Genomic DNA, 20,639 nt, shown 5'->3' with positions numbered 1-20,639 from the left:
CTTTTGTTGGAGGCATGGCATGATATTCCCTACTTTGATGGATGAGCTTGTTGGTTTCATCACGGCTCAACAATGATTCTCACTTTGTCTGCAGTGTGATGTGCACACTTTCTCATTTTGGATCATATTTTGATCAAACGTATAACCGTTAAATTAAAACATAGTGCATTCCCTCTAAAGGTCCCAAACGAGAATACTCCAATCATTGGAAAATTCCAATAGAAGAGAAAAATACACAAATAAAATATTATTATTTTATTATGTCTTTTTTTTTCCTGCTAGAATTTGTCGTCAGTAGATTGCACCGTTATTTTTTCCTTGCTAATTAAGCAAAATAAACAAATGAAGAAGGCCTGTGAATCCCTAAACCATCCTACTAGTAATATTCTTTACTTCGAAGTAGCAGAAAACTTAAATTGGATCAGGTTCAAAGTTGCTTTTGCATGCCTAGCATATTTTTGCCAAGTAATTTAGTTCTTTTTTAGTTTTTTTAAGTAGTGAAATTCAACTTCAATTACATGTGGATATCAAACTAATTAATCTGGGTTTATCGTATTTAAGTTCTCATTATTATTTTTTTTCCAATAGGACGTGTGATAATCCTAAAAGAAAGCGATAGAAAAATACAAAAAGAAGAGAAAAGAAAAAGAGAGAATGAAAAAAAATGATAGATAGTAAAAAAAATATACAATGAGAGAATTCAAGGGGCCAAATAAAAAATATGATCACTGTCTCATATACAGCTTATTAGGATATAATAGAATTCAAGGGGAAACCGTGCCAGAGATATTTAAATTTTGAATCAAATGTATCATAAATCATCAATGAAGTAGCATCCCTTCAAACAAAAGCTAGTATAAATGTATAATATGTCAAATTATAGTTGTCAAATAAGTTAGTTAAACTAATGCTAAGTTTGAAGGAGTAACTTATTGTTGTTTTCAGTAATATTCAGTTCCAGCTAATTACTTAGCATTAGTGCAACTAACTGAAACAACTTAACTAACTTAATTGAGAACTAAGTGACACACTTTCACTTCCAATTTCACCAATAGTGTAGCTAATCCCATCTGATCTTGCAGCCTCGTGCATGGATTGTTTCCAGTATTTCTGAGGAAAGCGAAAACCTTAGAGAACTCTGCAGTTTAACCTTTTTAATCCGACCACAACAAGATCTAAGGGCAAGCTCCAATCCTTGTACAGTGACATTATCAAGATGAACCAGTTTGGCATCCTGGAGGCGTTTCAGGTTACCCATAAGCAGGCACAGCACACGATCCGACACGTTACAGTAGCTCATATTTATCTGCCATCATCATACCTATGTTGAGTTAGAATTCGAACTCCTTATACTAACAGCATTTATTGCATTATTATAAGCTTTCTTTATGTTATTAAACATCAAAGCATAACCTACTTGAAGGAAAATTAACATAGCATAGCACTCCAACAAAATATAAATAGAAACTTCAATTTCTCAAGTATATAAAAATATCACTGGATAATAAAAACTGGCAGTTAACTCAGCAGTTTTCCAAATTTAGTTTATCAAGAGCGTATATCAGACTATCAATTGAGTAAAGCTAATACCACTGACCTGCCGTAGGTTTTGTGAATAATACGCAAGGGCCCAAAAACCCGAATCATCAATTTTTTCACATTGTTTCAAATCTAAATCAGCCAACCTCTTGCAACTGACTGCAACTGCTTTAATACCAATGCTTGTGATGTTCGAAAGCCCACGCAACTCAAGATCAGAGAGTTCGACTAGATAGCCGATACACTTCAGCCCTGTGTCTGTAATTCTATTGCAATATGATAGGTTGAGCATGGTCAACTTGTTGCATCCAGTTGAGAGTGCTGCTAGCCCATCATCTCCTATACGTACACAGCTGCAATAAAAAACAGAACAGGTTCATCACTTTGTCTAAGTTTTGTTGAATCATAAACATTTACCCACGTTGACAAAGGTTCAAGTACCGATAGAGGTCAAGTTCAGTCAATTTTTGGCAGTTACAAGCAATGTGCACCAATCCTATGTCTGATATGTTTGTGCATAGTCCTAACTTCAATCTTACAAGTTCTGAGCACCTTGATAGATATTTGAGTGCTGCGCACGAGACGAAATGTTGGAGATAAACTAATCAGAACCATCGGCAACAATATTGTACAAGAAATATATCATATACAATGAACAGATTAAACTTCAATATTTACCTATGTCATTTATGCCAGAGCAATCAGTAAGGTCAAGCTCTTCAAGCAGCAAGCAACTCGATCCAAGCTGATACAGACCGATCTCGGTAACCATATCACAAGACTCTAACTTCAGACATGTAAGGTTTGGACAAGAGTTTGCTATAGTAGAGATGGCTGCATCAGTTATGAAACGACAACAGGTCAAATCAAGTGTCTTCAAATTGACGGAGCCAAATACTAGCTGCATAATTCCAATGTTGGTCACCCCTATACATTTGCTTAAACCAAGTTCAACTAAAGATTTGCAATTGGTGCCAATGATCTCGAGGATAAAATCAGAAACGCGGACACCCTCAATTCTAATTATGCTCAACTGCTTTAAATTCTTCAAGCCATTAATAAGAGGCGCTGACAGCTCCTGCAGAAAATGCCTAAGGTATTAGAGTATATCATACCTATCAAAGTAAAATAGAATACAAAATCAAATATATACACCAAAATTTTAGATACAAACTCACAGAGAGGCAGTATCCTGCACCCATCTGCTCAAGACCAACGTGTCCGGTAACTACGGATAATAAGCCAGATGGGCTAACACAGTTACACCTTGATACATCAATTGCCTGAAACACATTAGAAGGACACATCCTAAAGACATGTGTTTATGCGCCAAGTCCACAAAACGTTCTTGGTCAAACTTTTATTGATTTTAAAGTCATTGTTGTCACAGTTTATAAACCTAGAATAGAAAAATTACCTTAAGTAGTGGACATCCTTTTTCAAGAAACCTCAATCCCACATCATCCACTAAATAGCATCCCACCATAATGAAAACCTCGAGTTTTAACAGAGAAGCTATTGATCGTAACGATTCACTTGTTATCTAATGACATAAGATGTCAAAATCATTTAAAACATGGTTCGAAGAAACAATAATTCAAACCAAATAGAACCTATTTATATGCAGAGCAAGGTAATAATGTAAAACAGAAAAATCATATTAGCATTGAAAATTGAAATACACTCTTTTTGGCAAGGGATAAGAACTCTAAATCACCACCAGCATTATTACTACATACAAGTACAACAGTCTACTGTCAATAGTCAAAGAACATAGGACCTTGTTTTTTTACATCCCTGCAGTATTTGCATTGCTATCAAATTTTGGAAACCAGAAAATAGGAACATCCATTTCTTCTCCGATTGCTCTAAGCATGAGAGAACAAGAGAATGTCATTCAAATGATAGGAATTGAGTGTAGTTGGGAAAATGTTTTTGGCAATAATTGAGTTTGAAATTAAGTGATTTATATTTAAATGTTTTTACTTTAAAAGTAGACTGATACTTATATAATTTGGTGTAACCTTTTCGACCCATATACAAAAGCTACTTTTTATCACTTCTAGTCAAACCGATGTTTGGAGACAATTTTATTCTTTAAACTTTAAAGTGAATTGCTCTTTTAAGAAGAGCCCAATCCATAACAACATTTTTAAATTGGATAAACCAACATTGTAGTCCTTGAAAATGTATGATGTTGTCACTTTAGTCTCTGAGTCAGCCAAAAATTCAAATCAATTCTCGAGTCATCAAAATAGTCCTTGAAATATACAAGTTACTACCATAAAAGTCCGTGAAAGATAGAAATCATTGTCAAACTAGTCTTTAATAGTTATAACGTCAGAGATTACATTGAGTGACATTTTGATAATTCGAATATCAATTTCGGACTTTTAGAGACCAAAGAACGAACGTCCTACACTTTCAACAACTAAAATGTGGTTTACCTTTCTAAATTCTAATAACAATTTGATTTTATAGTAATAGCAAAATTAGTAACCAACCTTAAGATAAGAAACATCAAGAAATTTCAAATCCAAGCATTTTTTAGAAAGAAGATCAATCCCCATATCAGAAACCTCCAAACACCACTTCAAACTCAACCTCTCCAACTTACTACACCTAATAGCAATCTTCGCCAACCCAATATCACTAACTCCTAAACACTTATCCATATTAAGTTCCCTCAACCCCACAGCGCACGATAGCGCATCAGCCTCTCTGTCACCATAAGTCCAACAATGTGACACATCAACCGCCTCCAATAACGGACAAGCCCTAACCAACTTCTCCAAACCAAAGTAGCCTAACCCGGTAGTTCGACTCAGTACTAACTTCCTAACTCCCCGAGTCCAACTCGCCGATCCGTGACTCAGTAAAATCGACACTGCTCCATCGTCAATTCGCGGACACATTGAAAAATCAAGCATTTCAATGTTGCAATACTTTTGAAGTAATCCGATTAAAAATTCAACGCGGAGAATCCGGATGTTCTTTCGGGTTAAAGATTCGACCCGATTGAAATCTTTGCATACTAACCGCCATGATTTCCGATCTGAATCGAGTTTTTGGAGGATTCGGATTAGTAGGTCTTCTGTTAAGAGAGAGAAAAGAGATTCGGACAACATAATGTTTGAGTTTAGGTGGGGAGGAAGATGAATAAGAGACGAAAGTGGAGAAGATGATTTGATTGATTGGAAAGAGAGTGAAAGAGAAATGGAGAAGTGAAACGAGGTTTCGTTGGATTCATTGGTTTTGTTTATTCCGCAAAGTGAAACAAGTCAATGTATATATGAATTCAATAGAGTATATATAAAATTAGAAATTTGAATTCAGATTGGTTATGTTTTTTATAACTATAAAGTGTACGGGTACGGCCATGTCCTCTTTTGTGTACCCTTCTTCTTCTGTACTTTTGTGCATCACCACCAACAACAAGTCAACATCTATTACCCTTCTTTAAATACCATAAATGCCCTTCACTATTTTTTAACGCCACCTCAGCAAAGACAGGGACAAGGAAACTAACTTACATTGTCCTGCTTGCCTTCGATGTTTAATTCAGATGTGGACGGAGTGATTGTTTCTTCTGGTTCTAGTTTTTTTTCTTAAGGGTGACGGAATTGATGGATAGGGTCGATATAGATTTAGATGGTAATCATTTCAATGATAGAAATATTTCATTAATTTATTCACAATATACTTAAAATTCTTTTTAAAAAAATTAAATTAATGAATAGATATTCAATCCTTTTAATAATTTATTTATTATTATATTAGATTATATACCTACAATAAAAATAATTTTTATTATTTCTAACAATAATTTTATTTATTATTTTAAGATAAGAGTTTTTTACAACAAAATAGTATTTTTAAAATATTAATAAAACTGTTTATTATATTATTTTAAACTTTTTTTTATTAGTGTTAAAAAAATTGTATCAAAATATTTTTTTTTTTAAATACTGTTTTAGTAATACTTGTAAAAAGTTATCTCAAATCTGTTTTTATATTATTTTTAAAAAATAGTTTATTATTATTTTAAAATAGGTAGTTTTGTTGCAAATTAAATACTAGGGGTAGTTGGCACTTGGCAGCCACCTCGGCAGTGCACGGTGATTCTCTAGCAAATAGATTACTATTTGTTAAAAATAATATAAAAGAATTAAAATTATGTGATATAATTAAGCATACAAATTATTATTTTTTAATAAAATTATGTTTTACAACAAAAAAATCGTATTTAAATTACTATTTAAATTCGATTTTTGAAATATAATAAAAATAATAAAAATCTGATTTATTTAAAATAAAAAATTAATAAATAAAATTAGTTTTAAATTAATTAAAAAAACTATGAAATTTTTAATCATTGAAATGACATCAAAATACAAATCATTGAAATGACATTCTAATCATAGTGTCATTTCAAATCATAGTGTAATTAAATCATTGAAATGACATCAAAATACAAATTACATTTTAATCATTTTTATATATAAAATGAATTTATTATTTACAGTATGAAATATTTTTAATAAGAGTAAAATTTAAACAATATTTATAATTAATTTTTTATGTTATTAATTAATTTTTACCTTTGAATTATTTTATTTTTATTGTAAATATTTTTATAATTATATATATAAATGGTTGTGATATAAAAATTAAAATCAATAAAATAAAAGTGCATGTTTGGATTTTATCTTGCCGTAGGTTTGTCGAGGTCACATACATCTAATCAAATATTATGTCTCACTTAAACAACTAACATATATAAAAGAATTGATATTATGTAAAGTTCAATAAAAACATATCAAAGATCACTTATCACAAGTGTCCTTTATAATTATACATAAATACACATAAAATTCACATATGAGAACCAGTAAATTTGGTCGATAAAGGGTTTGAATAGCCATATACCTTTTAAGTGGTTATTAAGTTAATATAACTGTTTAAAATCTACTTACTACACATACTATCTCGTGAGTTCCTATTTTGTTTTTACTTCTAGTAAATACTAGATATATTCAATTATGATGGTGTAGAAAGTAATATTCAAAAAAAAAAAACCCCTCATAAGATATCCCAATTTAAATTAATTATTTAAACACACATTAGATTCGGTTGGTTACATATCTCCAAGGTTTAAACCATTAAATATTACATTTGGTTTTAAAATATAAAAGAAATCAAATGCAATATTTATGGTTACATATCTCCAAAGTTTAAATCATTAAATATTACATTTGGTTTTAAAATAGAAAAGAAACCAAATGCAATATTTAAATAAATTAACCGAAGAATGATTATTTATGGTAAAAATAATTTTATGCTCTAACGATTCTACTGCAACAAACAATTTTGAAAACTTTAAAAAATGAGAGAGATATGGTACTTAAAATGTTTTGATTTATTTATTTTCGACAAGTGGGAAAATCATAAAAACTATTACATCTATTGTAACACCTAAAAGATTATATTATTCCATTTATTTTTATTTATGCTAATAATTCTATTATTTATATTTTATTGTCGTAATTCATATATTTATACAAAACTCTTAGATCTTATTTAATCAAAAAACGATTGTTAGTTAATCAAGTGAAGTTTAGTTTAAGAAGTTCATATTAATGTATTTTTTATAGTTGGAGAATAAATTAGAAATAAACTCAATAGAAATATCAAATTCAACTTCTAGTATCCCATTTTGTATAGTCCAAACAAAATTTGTCATTTGTAAGAATTTGGAGGAGTGTAATTGACAATTCACATCACACTCCCTTTTACTTAAAACTCAATTGTTAAAAATAATAATAATAATAATAATAAATAAATAAATAAATAAATAATGAAAGAAAGAAAGAAAGAGGGAGGGAGGGATGGCAGAACTGTAACATATCAGGGAAAATGAAGAGAAAAAAAAAAAAAAAAAAAAAGATGAAAGAAGGGAAAAGAGGAAAGAAGAAGAGAGGAGAAAAAAAAAACAAGAGATAACACACTAACTCCATTGCATGTCCTTCAAGCTCCCTCATTTCATCATCTCATCATAGAAACACCCTCACACCTATATTAGAGTAAAAGAGGACCAAGAGGTAGAGTGAAATGAGGAATTATGAGAAAGAAGAAAAGGAAAGTTAAGGTTTCAATATAGGAGAAGAAGTTTAAAATTTCTTGCATGGTGAGAAGGAAAATGAAAACGTGAAGATGAGTTAAAGTTTCACTTGCAGAAGAAGGAATTAGAATCAAACTTTGGAGGTCTCAAATCTCTTTTTAAGGTAACATAAAAAACCCTCTTAAAACCTCTCTTAGGTGTGCTTAGAGATCATATTTTGCATGTTTGGGTATTGAGATAATCTTATTTGATTTTGTATCATTGATTATTAATAATGCATGTTAGGTGTTTGTATTAATTACTAAGAAGAATTGTTGTTTTATTATTGTTGTTGAGTGTTGTGGTTGGATTTGTGATGAGATGACAACTGTTTAGTATTGGTAATTACTTGACTTTATGCTGCATTTTGAATGTATTTTACTTAGTTGATCATATTAACTTGAAAACATAGAGTTTGAAGTGAAAATAGTATGGTGTTGTCTTCGAAGCCGTATAGGTATATCTTTGGTATCTTGTTCATAACTTTCTCCATAGATAGTGTTTTGAGTTGGTTTTTATTCCATTAGAAAAATAGACTTAATTACCTACGAAAAACTGGTTTCACCAATTTTCATTGAGAATTGGTAGAGAAAATTGAGTTACAAGTTGGAAAATAATCTATTGTTATGTTTTTGTATATGTATAATTTATTTTATTAAAGTGTACTAATTGAATGTCTATTACGCATAATAAGCATTATATTTATAAACTAGACATCTTAGACTTTCCAAAATGTTATCCTTTATTCAAATCGGATATTGTTTGATATTTTAATTAAATTACAAAAGTTATAGTGTTTGTGTAGAAAAAAATTATGACGTAACTAAGTTAAGATGAGTATAACATAAGCAATAAGAATCGGTTTTGAGTGAAATCAATTGGATTTGAAAGCTTATTCCTATTACGTTGTTATTGTAAACTTTTATAAGTTTATATTAAATTATTATGAGTTTATGTGCACTAGTCATTTTGAAATATCTATATCTTAAGCTAGAAAATTCATTTCTGAGTTGAACCAATTGCATTTGAAAGCTTAAATATAACACTCTTTTCTGGGCGTATGTTCTATGATGTGAATGGAGATTACTTATATATTATGATTATATATAAGCGAGGGTAAGTGGGGTACTATATTGGTTTAAAGTGTTTGAAAGATTTGAGACTAGAGGTAGAATAGGTATTTCAATATAGCTTAGAAAGAAATAGTATTATATTAATTTGAAGTATAGTTTACCTAGAAGATTTTTCAAACTTATCACACCGGCATGGCTAAGAAAACTCAATAATTGTTTTTATTAAATCTATGTTACTGAGTTTTATGCTGACTATGTTGAGGGTGATGTTTTTCAAGTAACAGTTAAGCATTGAAAGTCAAGGGAGTATTCAGATTTGTTCATCAGTCTTTCGATGTATATTTTTGTTTCATTGATGTTAAAAAAATTAGGCGTTACATCTACATTTTGACATTATGTGATTAATTAAATTGTTTTTTTCAAACTAATAAATTAAATGTGGAAAAACAAAAAATGTTAGTATCTATCATATATTAATATATCAAAACTTCTGACAACTACTTCAGATATTATAATAAAGTAAAACAAATACAGAAGTACAAAATTTTATGTGATAATCATATGTATCAGTGGTTTTGATCGATTAAAATATTTGAAAGGAAATTAGTGTTAAGGTCGAAAATAATGTTTTAATTTTAAAATAAAATTTAAATGTCGAAACTAACTTTTCGTAAATAATACGTAAGTTTCATACTTTAATATTGATGTATCAAAGAAATTTAAAAATAAATAAATGTGATAAATGATATACAATTAAAAAAAACCTTTATCTTAAATATATACAACAAATTACTTTGATTATAATAATAATAATAATTTTGAATCAAAAACAAATATTTTTATATACATCAATTTGTATTAAATTCAAAATATATAATAAAGTTAACTATTTTATGATATTGGAAATGTCATTATATTTTTGAGAAGAACTATTTTTCATCCTTTATTCATACTTTTATGATTTAATATTATTAATTTATTATTTGGTCCAAACATTTAAGATCTCTTAATTTCAAAAATTCATAGATTTTGATACATCAAAATATATAGTCTCGTTATTTTAAAATTATTGATAAATATTTTCTTTTGTTAATTTTAATTTGCCTATTTAACAATAAGTGATGTGTACAAAATAATGTAAACAATTAAAATTACTTTTTTTAAATTAAAGAATTTCGGGTAAACAACAAAAAGTCCTTAAAGAATTTCGGAAAACAATTAACATTACTTTTTGTATAAATACTGTTTTAAAAAATGATTTTGATACAATCAACTTTTTTTTTAAATCTAATAAAAAATAAATAAAATGGTCATAAATAAAATGAGAATTTTGTTTATGACCATTTTTATTATGTAGAGTAAAAATGAGAATTTTGTTTGATTGAATATTTATTTAATTAAACAACATATAATGTTATATTTTCAAGAAAAGATAATTGCAAATTTTATCCTATGCAACACCATTTTATAAAAAATATGTTAGCCCAATTTTCTTTTGACCATAAAAGGTTAGCCCATGTTACAAAATAGGTTAGCCCAAAACAGCCTCAATGAAAAGATAAGGGAAAGGAGAGTACATGAAAAAATGTTGTTTACTTCAATAATTTGAATTTATATATTAATTTTAATTATAATATAATGTTAATTAAATATAATAAACTGTTGTTGCTTAATCCAATGAAATATGAAACAAATTGAATTACATATACACAGCGAAAGCAAATGAATATAAAAAATGAACACAAATGATTTAGTATGATTGACGGTTCTCACAATTGCAAACAATCAAACTTACACAATAAAAATTGAAATTGAATTAAAATTCAATGCATTATTTATTTAAATTAAAAATTCAATGAATATAAAAATTAAATCTTCCAAAATCGAAATTAGATCAAAACCCAGATTAAAAAATATTATTCAATAACAAAATTAAAAAAATAAAGAAATCAATACGATTGTAGAGAAATGCTCAGATATATGTGTGGAAAAGATTCAATTCCCAGGCCCTACATAAAGGCCTCATAATGAGCTGGGATACACAATATCATCACAGCAAATAACAAGAACAAAATAATAGAACCAATGAATTTCTTTAAACAGGGAAACACAGTAGAGAAAGAAAAAAAGACACAGAGATCTCACACCATCTCAACTGTGATTTCCCTGATTAAAATTATTCAATGGATCAAACGCGTAGATCAAAAGAAAACATGAAAGAAAACGAACTGAAAAAACACAACATGGGACAAAACGAAAAAACTAGGGAAGAAGGAGGCAAGCGCAGCCACCTAGTTTATTATTTGTTTGTGGGATGAAAAATGAGAATGGGCGATGAGGTATTTAAAGAGTGTGGCAAAACGCAACAGGGTTGCTAGGGTTACATAGGATATGGATTTTTGTGTGAAACAAAAAATACCCGTTTCTATTCTTTTGTCGGCCCAAATGTTCAAAAAAAAATACGGAATACATATAAATTAACTGCAAAATTAAAATGGGCTGATTTTTTCTATACTCACCTCTTAATTTTTTGTTAAATCATTATTGTTCTTCATTATTTCAGATTTTTTTTTTAAATATTTAGTGAGAGTTTATTTCGCAGCGTAAAAGACATAGAACTTGTGTTTAAATTTTATTATATTTGGTAGTTTTTGTTTTTTTCAGAAAAAATATATAAAAGCGCGTAGATTTTTCGCGGCAAAAATATATAAAGTGTGTAGAGTTTTCGCGGCAAAAATATATAAAAGCGCGTAAAGACACGAGAAATATAATTTTGTTATAACTTAAAAAATATATTTTTAGTAAGTTTTATCAGAAATTAAATACTTATTAAATATTGTGAATTTTCAAAAACAAATTAATTTTTAATTTTTTTTAATTGTTACTTCTCTTTTCTTCTCACTCCGTACACACTAAAAACACAATATAGTCATTGTCATTTTCGGATTTTTTCTTCTTTTAATTTTATGTTTAATTTTGAAAACCTAAAATTTTTGTATTCCTCACAACAACAAAATAAGTTGAAAACATTAAAAATTGTTTTAGATCACATTTTTTTTCCTAGTAAAAACAATACAATCTATTAAATTATAGTACAAAACTCAAATTGAGTTTTTCAAATGTATTTAAAAAAAAACTCAAAATTTGAAATTTTGAAATATTTTTTATTTCGAACAATTAGCAAAATCTACTTGTTATTCGATAATACTTAAGATGGATAGTGAAATTTTCAAAATTAAACAAATAAAATAATTAAATGAGACAAAAGTAAAATTAACTTTTGACTAGATCTAGGGGGTTAGAGATTAAATGTGGGGGTATACAAATGATCATCATATGTTAGAACATTAGGAAGAACTTTTCTCACACCTCAAAATCACTTTTGATTTACATATTATGCAAAACACTTTTATCTGTTCGAAAGTGTACTTTGAAGAAAAAATACAATTCTTAACCCGTTCGAAATTACACTTCCGAAGATTTGTTAGAAATACGAGGGTGGACAAAGTTGTTTTCTTAAATTTAAGAATATTACAGCCCACAAGCTTTGGGCCTTAGTTCAATTCCATCAACAATTAGCCCACCTTTCAAGTGCACACCTTTGACCTCCTTGAGACACAATCTAAGCTCTTGAACTGATTCGGTGTAGAAACTCCCCAACTCAATTTCCAACCATTCATCATCGCCATAATGTTTTTGCACAGAATAGCAATTACAAGAGACTTTCCCATTTGTTTTGCAAATATAAACATTTCTTTGTGATTTGTAATTACCAAATTCTATAGACACCTCTGATGGTAATGTGTCTAACCCGTAAGCACGGTCCACAATTTTTATTTTTAGATATGCTCCGTATATTGTTTTAGGAGATAATATTTCAGTGTTTATGCTCCCTTTAATTTCTAGCCAACAAATTGTTCTTAGTTCAGCAGCTTCGGTAAATCTACACATAAAATACCAAACATAAGGTGAGATCGAGTGGAAATGTTTAACAATTTTAGCAACTAAGATAAGTATAAATATTGTGTGTAGGATCCAAGTTAGTTGATCGAAATTGGTTCGATCCGTCTTTTTAAAAATTTGTTTGATTTGATATTTGACTTAAATCTAATATGAATATTTTATTTTAGTTTGAACAACACCATTTAATCTTATGAACAACTTGGTCTAACTTGTTGGTTTGAATTACATAATTTACAAGTGAAAGTTTTTAAAATATTTGACCTTCTAATTCAATAATTTAATTTAATTTTAGATAAAATATTTGCCTAATTGAAAAGTATTTGTAAATCAATTCTAAAGAAAAAAAAATCTTATTTTTAACATAGAATTAGAGCCAACTCAATGGTAAGAGAACCCAATAAACGGTTTTAAGTCTCTCAAAATAAATAATTTTTATTTAATAAAAATTCTTCAAAAGTTTGTACTTAATAAAAATGTCTCACATTCTAACATCTTCATGTCTAACAATAATAAAATCTTATATAAAACTAATATCATCTCAACAAATGTTAAATTAATTGTGTTGACTATTTATTGAAAAAAAAATAGTATATAAAATCGATTATATTAATTTAAAAAATAATTTTTGTTCTAAAATATCTAAATAACAGTTTGTCATAATGATTTTTAGTATTTATACTAAAATATTATTATAAATTTTAATAATCTCATATTTAAATTTGCATTAGATATTTGTAGACCGTACGTATATAAAACTAATTAATATTAAGCTTTAAATCGTTATTAGTTATGTCTGTTTTACATTATCTTAAAAAATGCAATCATTAGTAAACACACAAAATCTTATTCAAAAACATAATTAAGTTTTTGATTTAAATGAGTTGAACTATATATAACTCAAGTTTAACTTATTTTATTCATTAACCAAAATCAATAATTTAATCATCAAATTAAATCTCAAATTATATATTTGACTTGGTTCATTGTCATACCTGTTTTGTGTGTGCTAGGAGAGAAAAATTATTATTATGATTATCATATGGGACATGATATAAAAAGAAGAGATATTACTTTTTAGAGAATGAGTATGATGCACAAACCGTGAGCCTTGAACATGTTTCCAGGACCAATACAGATGGTTGTTTCCATATGAAATTGAAAGTTGTCTTGCACTCAACGAGTAACATATTTTGCCTGTTGTTTTCTCAACTGAGAACATCTGTTTCTAACAAGGTATTGTTAACATCATCATAATTGATGCAACTTGCTGCAAAATCATATGATAATGTCTTATTCGCATTCTATATTTTAAACGTGGATTCTCTATGTAGCGCTGCAGCGGTGGGGACTGTTATATCTAGTAAAAGAAAATTTCTGTTACGGGATTTAACAGTATCCACAGCTACTACACAATACTATAGAAAATTCAAATTATTATATTATTATTTTATTTACAATGCATTATTTGTTTTATTTACAATGCATTAGTGTATCTTTTTACTTAGCATTAAAACTATCATAAATGCTGCAAATAATTTTAAATTGGGTTATTATCATATGCATAAATATTTTGTTAGTTAAAAGGAAAATAAAATTTAATAAGCTTTGACCTAGAGTGACATTTCTTTTTGTTTTTCTGAAATCTTTTAGTGGATGTCTACATCTTCAGAATATATATATTCATTTTATGTTTATAATATTTTTTAGGGTTAAATAAATTTTTAGTCTTAATAAAATTTAAAATTTTATTTTTAGTCTCTATAAAAAAATCCTACTATTTAGTCCTATAAAATTATCACGTAAATATTTTTTTTTCTATATTAAGAATGTCGACATATATTTTTGAATGATTTTTTGCAAATATGTTTAGAAAATTACAACCACTATAATTTAGAAAAAGATTTAACTTGAAATAAATTAAATATGAATTTTAAAATATTACAAACTCAAGATAAAAGTAACAATTATAATGTTGTAAGCATGACTGCTAAAAGACATTCAAAAATATATGGTGACATCTCAATAAGAATTAAAACTACTTATATGATAATTTTATAAGAATTAAAAAATGTAGTTTTTTTATCATAATTAGAAACAAAATTTTAAAATTTTGTAGAAACTAAAAATTTATTTAATCCTATTTTTTTAATAAAATAGTAGCATGTTTTTAGTTTGAATTATTTTATTTTTCAAACACTATAAATTGTAGAAGAAAATTCTTAACTAGGTGAATTGTTCATCCACAAGCAGCAAAGCAAATATGAATTTAGATTCAAATTAATAGATATGAATTTAGTAAATTCATATTTGCTCCCCCGCCTGAGCATACACAAGCAACCTTAAGTTAACAATTATCACATTTATAGTTATGCAATTTGACGTGTTTGAATGTAAGTTTTTACGGACTTATACCACAAATATTGAAAATAAAAAGACAAATGTAAATATGAGAAAATTACCTTGTTACCGTCATCAATTGGCTGCGGTTTACACAACCTGAAAAATAACTCTTTCTCTGTAGAACAGGGGAATGAGGGGCCCACCAGCCTAGAAACAATTTGTTGATAATTATGTGGCAAAAATTTAGCCCACACAGTATCTGAATCTGCCATTGATTTCACAACCGATGAAATTAGAGAAGTCCTACACACGTCTAGCGGCGATGTAAATGATAAAATATGTGCAAAACAATCTTCTGGCAGATATTCCATACTCGTGATTATTTTCAGTAATGTTGATTATTACTTTGAAAATAACGTAATTTGAAAGAGACCATATGAAAGGTAGTTTGATTTCAATATTGACAACTGATAAGTTACATGCTTATATATATAAAATGATTTGTGTGACCGGGGTCCATACATATCGCTAGTATGACGACATATTTTTTAATATGCATAAAGGATGCCAACATGGAAGCCAAAACATGAGCACATCAAAAAATCAGATTGCCATTTTCCTAATTAATTTAGATCCAAACCAACGTGGTCTCACTTATCTTCAACGGGAGTCTTATCTCTTATTTTCACTATGCACAAATTTTCTTCTTCTATTTTCTTTTCAATCAATCCCCATTGATTTACATGGGAATTATATTAACGTTAAAATATTATAAATTTATATTATATTTAAGGATTTAGTAAAAATAAATTATATTTAAAGATGGATTTTAATATACTTAAGACTTTTTCAAAATTACATTAATATGATGTATTAATAATAAGATACTTTTCTACTGATTGGGTGTTGTTAAAGTTTATCTTATTACACAAATTATTTCTGTTATAAGTGTTATTTTTAGGGATTTATGTGGCTAATGTTGATTGTATTTCAAATTATATAGTGTTACCATAATATTTTTTGTTAATTTTTTTTCTATGTATATTATTGAGGTCGCATACTTTAAAAATTGATTTTGTCTGTGAGTAGAGTGTGATTTATTGTTGATCATTTAATCTTTCAATAATTTAAATGTCGTGTCTTGAAAGTTGAACATTAAAATTTTTAATTATATGCATCTATTGTCTTTTATATTTATTAAGAAGATAATATATTTAGCAACAAATTATTATTTTATTTGATGGAATTTACCGCTAGGCTATATTATAAATGACTTTTAGCAATATAATATAATCGGTTTCTTTTTTCATTTTAGTTAAGTATGATTTTGTGTTATCATCCCTTTAAAATTTCTATGAAGGATTTTAATTAATCAATATTGCTCTGTACTTGAGTGTTGACTTAGTTTCTATATTTTTTACTTTTATTCAATAAATTTATGAAAGTGTTGCAATAAGTGATATTTTTATGTTGTCAACATAACTGTGAAATCAATTATACATGTGATGTATTATTTTATTTTGAATTATTTTGTTTAAAATAATAGAAAAAATATATAAAAATTATCGTACTTGTAACATGTTTATACCTTTATTAAAAAAAACAAAAAATTGCAGTAGTATTATTGGAGACTTCTGCAACAAAAATATCCCCACGCGCGGCCCCATATGTCGTACTCTCTGCAGAAATTATCAGCTTCCAATACATATTAACATCCCTATAAACTCTAACTAGTTTTAACCTCTTATTTGGATTTTTAGTATCGCATATAATATAAAACCGTAAGAACTGTGTCTTTATAATAAATATATTTTTAAATCTTACCTTTTTAATGTTAAATTTATATATCTTTGAAACCTCTTCAACACTAACACTATAGAGTTATGTTTGATAATTTGATGAGTGAACCAAATAGATAGACCATAATATTTTATTAAAATTTTATATTCAATCTAACCTATTATTATAATTTCAATTTATAAAGTGATAGATTCCTATTTCTATAAACTATTTTCAGATCTCTTATATTTACAACTTTAGATTGTTTTTCCCAACACCTCTCCAGCTAGAACTGTTTTATCATAAATAATATAAATACATATAAAAAATTCCAAAGTACATTTTAATTACAATTACAAACATTTTTTAAAATGCATGCAAAAATCGAATACTCATTTTTGATACAATATATTGTTTTTATTTTATTTTATATAATATGCATCTCATTTTGGTCTCACTTCAATGCCTTCAACAATAAGCCCTCCCTTCAACTGATAACCAAGTTCTGTAAGAGTCATCTTAATCTCTTCATCACTCTCACCACTAAAAAACTCTCCAATCTCAATCTCCATCCAGCCATCTAATCTCTTAGCTGGCACATGAATATTCCCTCTATCTTCTTGTGCTTGAACCACTCTGTTTCTTCTATTCCCATAAAATAGTGTCTCCATATTACACTTGTTCTCATCTTTATTGCACAAATATGCTTTCCCTCTTTTCACTTTGTTTCCCATCTCAATTGTTACATCTGAAGGACCTGAGTCAAGTCCATACGCTCCATCAGAGACTTTCATTACAAGATAAGCTGCATATAATGTGTTTGCTGTTAAATTTTGTGATCTGATTGTGCCTTCTATTTCTAACCAGTTCACTGTTTTCAGCTCAGCTACCTCTGCGAATCTGCAAATTATTAATTTGTTTACTCTCATTATTTCACATTTATTTTCTATCCTCTAAACCAACTCCCTCAATTAATTAAAACATTTTTTTGTTATTTAAAATGTATTTAATTAGTATTATTATACCAATGAAATTTAATATTTAGAATTGATTTTAAAAAACAACTAGGATTCAAATTTCATTGTTATTACTCTAGTGAAATTCCTTTGACTGTAAAAAAAATTAATATATTATTCCAGAGATTCCAATAACAATTTTTTAATATGATCAATTGCTTGACTATAAATTAATAATATCAAACTTAAAAACATTTCATTTCCTAAAAATAACTAGATTTAAATATATAATTGATCTATGTAAATATGCATTTTAATTGATCTATGCACAATGAATGAATGAATTAATTGTATATTTAATATATTTACGGTAAATAACTAACATATTCCTTTCTAAAAATAGTATATAGTTAAGTAAATGACATTGTAAAGGTGAGTTGAAGGTAGAAATTAAGATAAATATATAAAATAAAAACCTAGATTCAGGGATTGGTTTCCAAATCCAGAACATTGGATCGATGCTCCACGCTATTGACAGCTCCCTTGCTGATAACAAATAACATTTTTTTCCCCAACACTTTTCCAATCTAAAACTCTGTATTCATCATAAACTAATTAAGGTTAATTAGTTAGAAGCAAAAAAAGTAATGAAGTTGAGGGTTAATTACCTTATTGCCACCGTCAAGGAGAAGGGGACGAGAAAGTGTACGAAAGAGTTGTTTGTAGGAAGAAATGAATTTGAAAGTGAATGGATTCAAAACCCTTGAAACAATGTCTTCGTAATCGGAGGGTAAAAATGTCTTCCAAACTAAGTTGGAGTTTGCAACTGAGACAAAGGTGTTTGAGACTAATGAAAATCTACATGCATCTTGTGGAGATGTGTGTGATAAGATTGCATAAATACAATCTTCCGGCAAAGAAAAAATAGATGTAGTGGAATTCATTGAATCAATTCTAAATATGATATGTTTGGTACTTAGCAAAGGGTAACATAGATGGTAGAAAAATTAGGGAGAAGAAAACTATGTTAGAGGCACCGGGTTTTCTACATGTGGAATTAAATTAGTTGTTGATTTTTCATTTTAATTATCCTTATTATATAGTCTCGGCGCTACATATCTTGACAAGTAGCCGGGACAATTTGCATTTGCCAGCAATTAAATTAGTATTTTAATTTATAATAATAGTGATCTATAAAAAATTATATAAGAGATGGAATCGTGATAATATATATTTTATTCAATAAATATTTATATACTAGTATAAGTATACATTGAATAAACAAGTTGTTTATCTATATATCTTATATATGAATTTTTTGTTTTGTTTTGTTGACTCAACCTTTAAACTTTTGCGGTTAAGAATACAAAATTAAAAAATTGTATCAATTAAGGTGTGAGTTTTTTTCGAAATAAAAACTCAAATATAAATGTGAATTTGAGGGTGTTTATATTTATAATGCATTCGTCCCTTAAAATTATAATTATTTTTAAATTTTTATATACATATGTTTATTTATTTTATTTAATATTTTTTATTTATTATCAGTTTTAATATCCTTTACATGAAAAATATGATTTTAATATTTTATTTATTTATTTATTATTGTAGCCCAATTATTATATATATATATATATATATATATATATATATATATATTTTTTTATATTTTTATATATTATTTTTATACATTATCGATCTTAATATCGTTTTTATAGAAAATGTGATTTTAATTTTTTTTTTATAATTAATAATTCTTTTAAACTGTATTTGTTTATTTTTTTATGTAGTATCAATTTCAAAAGAAAGTGTGATTTTAATATATATATATATATATATATATATATATATATTGTATTAATTCTAATAAATATGAATTTTTTAATTTATTATTTTATATATATATATATGAACAAATTCTTAGGTCGAGGTAGATAAAACCTAACCTAATCCACGTCATAGATGAGGATGGAGATCCAAATTTCAAACTCAATAAAAAACGTGGTCAAATCCAGATTTTTCTCATTTAGTTGGATGTGAGTTTGGTAGAAGAAAAATCTATCATTTTTTATATATGCATAAAAATATAATATCTGTGTTTTTCAACAAGAAAAATCCATTTTATACTCTTAATCTTCACCTAAAATCGGAGTTAACCAACATACGTATAGGCTTAAGATAATTTTAATACAAGACATTGTAAAATTTATAATAGTATTCAAGTAAAATTTAGAATATAAAATCTTTTATTAAATTGATATAATTGATTTTGTGTAAACTTTATTTTTAATTGATAATAACTTCAATTGATTTGAATATTTATTGACATAATATTAATTGAAGAAAATATTTTATTAATTTTAGTTTTAAAATAAATAGAATATGATGTCTTTTTATTAAATGAATTTGTTTTATTTTTTGTGAAATCTAAAACGATTGTGCTTGTGGCCTTACTCTTAGATTAATTATCTTCGAAAAACTCATATTTATTTTAAATTAAATTTAAATTTTGTAATAAATATATTTTTAGTCTTTTACATTTTTATTTTATTTTTATTCGTTAATATTTTTTGTCAATAATTTTAAATAAGCATCCTACACAAATTTAGGTTAAAAATGCCAAAAATAAAATATTATGAAGATTAAAAGGTATAACAAAAAATTTTACAAACTAAATAAAAAATTTTATAAGAATTAAAAATATATTTAACATTTAATAATTTATTTTTATTTAAGTCTATCATATATGACTTGTAACAATTTTTTTACTATGAGTATGACTTATAACACCTGACACGACTAGAAGTGAAATATAAAAATGTCTCATTT

At 27.1% G+C, this 20,639-nt stretch overlaps 3 protein-coding genes and 1 non-coding gene across 5 annotated transcripts; all 4 read right to left on the bottom strand.

Moving 5' to 3' along the window:
* Nucleotides 1–324: 324 nt before the first annotated feature.
* Nucleotides 325–4,939, bottom strand: LOC101500636 (F-box/LRR-repeat protein 3). 2 transcript variants are annotated; one of them, XM_012714078.3, is made up of 7 exons: nucleotides 4,044–4,938; nucleotides 2,957–3,082; nucleotides 2,718–2,822; nucleotides 2,218–2,617; nucleotides 1,981–2,110; nucleotides 1,598–1,892; nucleotides 325–1,306 (listed from the first exon to the last, which is right to left on the bottom strand). In XM_012714078.3, exons 1-7 carry the CDS (start codon nucleotides 4,665–4,667, stop codon nucleotides 1,061–1,063), a joined length of 1,926 nt encoding a protein of 641 aa, XP_012569532.2. In that variant the 5' UTR covers nucleotides 4,668–4,938; the 3' UTR covers nucleotides 325–1,060. The 2 variants fall into 2 exon arrangements, with proteins under 2 accessions (XP_012569532.2, XP_027188211.1); XM_027332410.2 differs by lacking the exon at nucleotides 2,718–2,822 and having other exon boundaries at nucleotides 4,044–4,939.
* Nucleotides 4,940–10,737: 5,798 nt separating this feature from the next.
* Nucleotides 10,738–10,836, bottom strand: LOC113785963 (small nucleolar RNA snoR69Y). The gene has a single exon (XR_003472146.1). It is a non-coding gene; the product is annotated as a small nucleolar RNA snoR69Y (small nucleolar RNA).
* A 1,239-nt stretch (nucleotides 10,837–12,075) lies between these two features.
* LOC101491119 (F-box protein PP2-B15-like) lies at nucleotides 12,076–15,532 on the bottom strand. Its single transcript, XM_004494515.4, has 3 exons — nucleotides 15,195–15,532; nucleotides 13,836–13,954; nucleotides 12,076–12,715 (listed from the first exon to the last, which is right to left on the bottom strand). The coding sequence occupies exons 1-3, from the start codon at nucleotides 15,444–15,446 to the stop codon at nucleotides 12,304–12,306; spliced, it is 783 nt and encodes a 260-aa protein (XP_004494572.1). The 5' UTR covers nucleotides 15,447–15,532; the 3' UTR covers nucleotides 12,076–12,303.
* Nucleotides 15,533–17,149: 1,617 nt separating this feature from the next.
* On the bottom strand, nucleotides 17,150–18,888 carry LOC101490794 (F-box protein VBF-like). Its single transcript, XM_004494514.4, has 3 exons — nucleotides 18,479–18,888; nucleotides 18,287–18,405; nucleotides 17,150–17,754 (listed from the first exon to the last, which is right to left on the bottom strand). Exons 1-3 carry the CDS (start codon nucleotides 18,752–18,754, stop codon nucleotides 17,298–17,300), a joined length of 852 nt encoding a protein of 283 aa, XP_004494571.1. The 5' UTR covers nucleotides 18,755–18,888; the 3' UTR covers nucleotides 17,150–17,297.
* Between the last annotated feature and the right edge of the window lie 1,751 nt (nucleotides 18,889–20,639).

The sequence above is a fragment of the Cicer arietinum genome, chromosome 3, assembly GCF_000331145.2.
Source record: "Cicer arietinum cultivar CDC Frontier isolate Library 1 chromosome 3, Cicar.CDCFrontier_v2.0, whole genome shotgun sequence".
Taxonomy (NCBI): Eukaryota; Viridiplantae; Streptophyta; class Magnoliopsida; order Fabales; family Fabaceae; genus Cicer; species Cicer arietinum.
The sequence above is the reverse complement of the archived record's forward strand: the minus strand, read 5'-3'. Positions and strand labels throughout refer to the sequence as shown.